Source organism: Fulmarus glacialis, unplaced genomic scaffold, assembly GCF_000690835.1.
Source record: "Fulmarus glacialis isolate BGI_N327 unplaced genomic scaffold, ASM69083v1 scaffold20064, whole genome shotgun sequence".
NCBI classification, from domain to species: Eukaryota; Metazoa; Chordata; class Aves; order Procellariiformes; family Procellariidae; genus Fulmarus; species Fulmarus glacialis.
The window spans coordinates 796-1,149 of NW_009207652.1; the positions used below are offsets into that span (position 1 = coordinate 796).

Below are 354 nucleotides of genomic sequence, written 5' to 3' on the forward strand. Positions count from 1 at the left end.
GTATGTCTCCACGCCCCGCAGCTTCGTGGCCTGTCGCGTGTCGATGGTGCCCTTCTGCAGCGCCTCGTCCAATGAGACGCGGCCCTCGACGTCGGGCTCGATCAGGCCCCCCGTCAGGTACTGCACCTCCAGGAAGCGCTGCCCGGCCTCGTAGTACAGCCAGCCCTTCTTCAGGGCCTGGGCTGCCGACATCTTCCTCCAGCAGCCGCAGGCCGGTCCCGTCCTCGATCATGCTTCGGTCCATTGCGTCCTTGTAGGAGATCTTGAGCTTAGTTTTGGGGCAGGTGAGGTACTTGGAGTAGGTGTTCACGTCCCGCAGCTTCTGGGCCGTGCGCGTGTCGATGGTGCCCTTCT

General features: G+C 63.8%; 1 protein-coding gene across 1 annotated transcript in view; it reads right to left on the reverse strand.

The window, feature by feature from the left end:
• Positions 1-3: 3 nt before the first annotated feature.
• The window catches only part of PLEC (plectin), a gene marked incomplete at both ends in the record, with an annotated part of 7,827 nt that continues 7,476 nt past the window's right edge, over positions 4-354 (reverse strand). The window contains one exon of the mRNA XM_009576208.1: positions 4-199. Coding sequence (XP_009574503.1) covers positions 4-199 — 196 coding nt within the window. The remainder of the gene's footprint in view (positions 200-354) is intronic.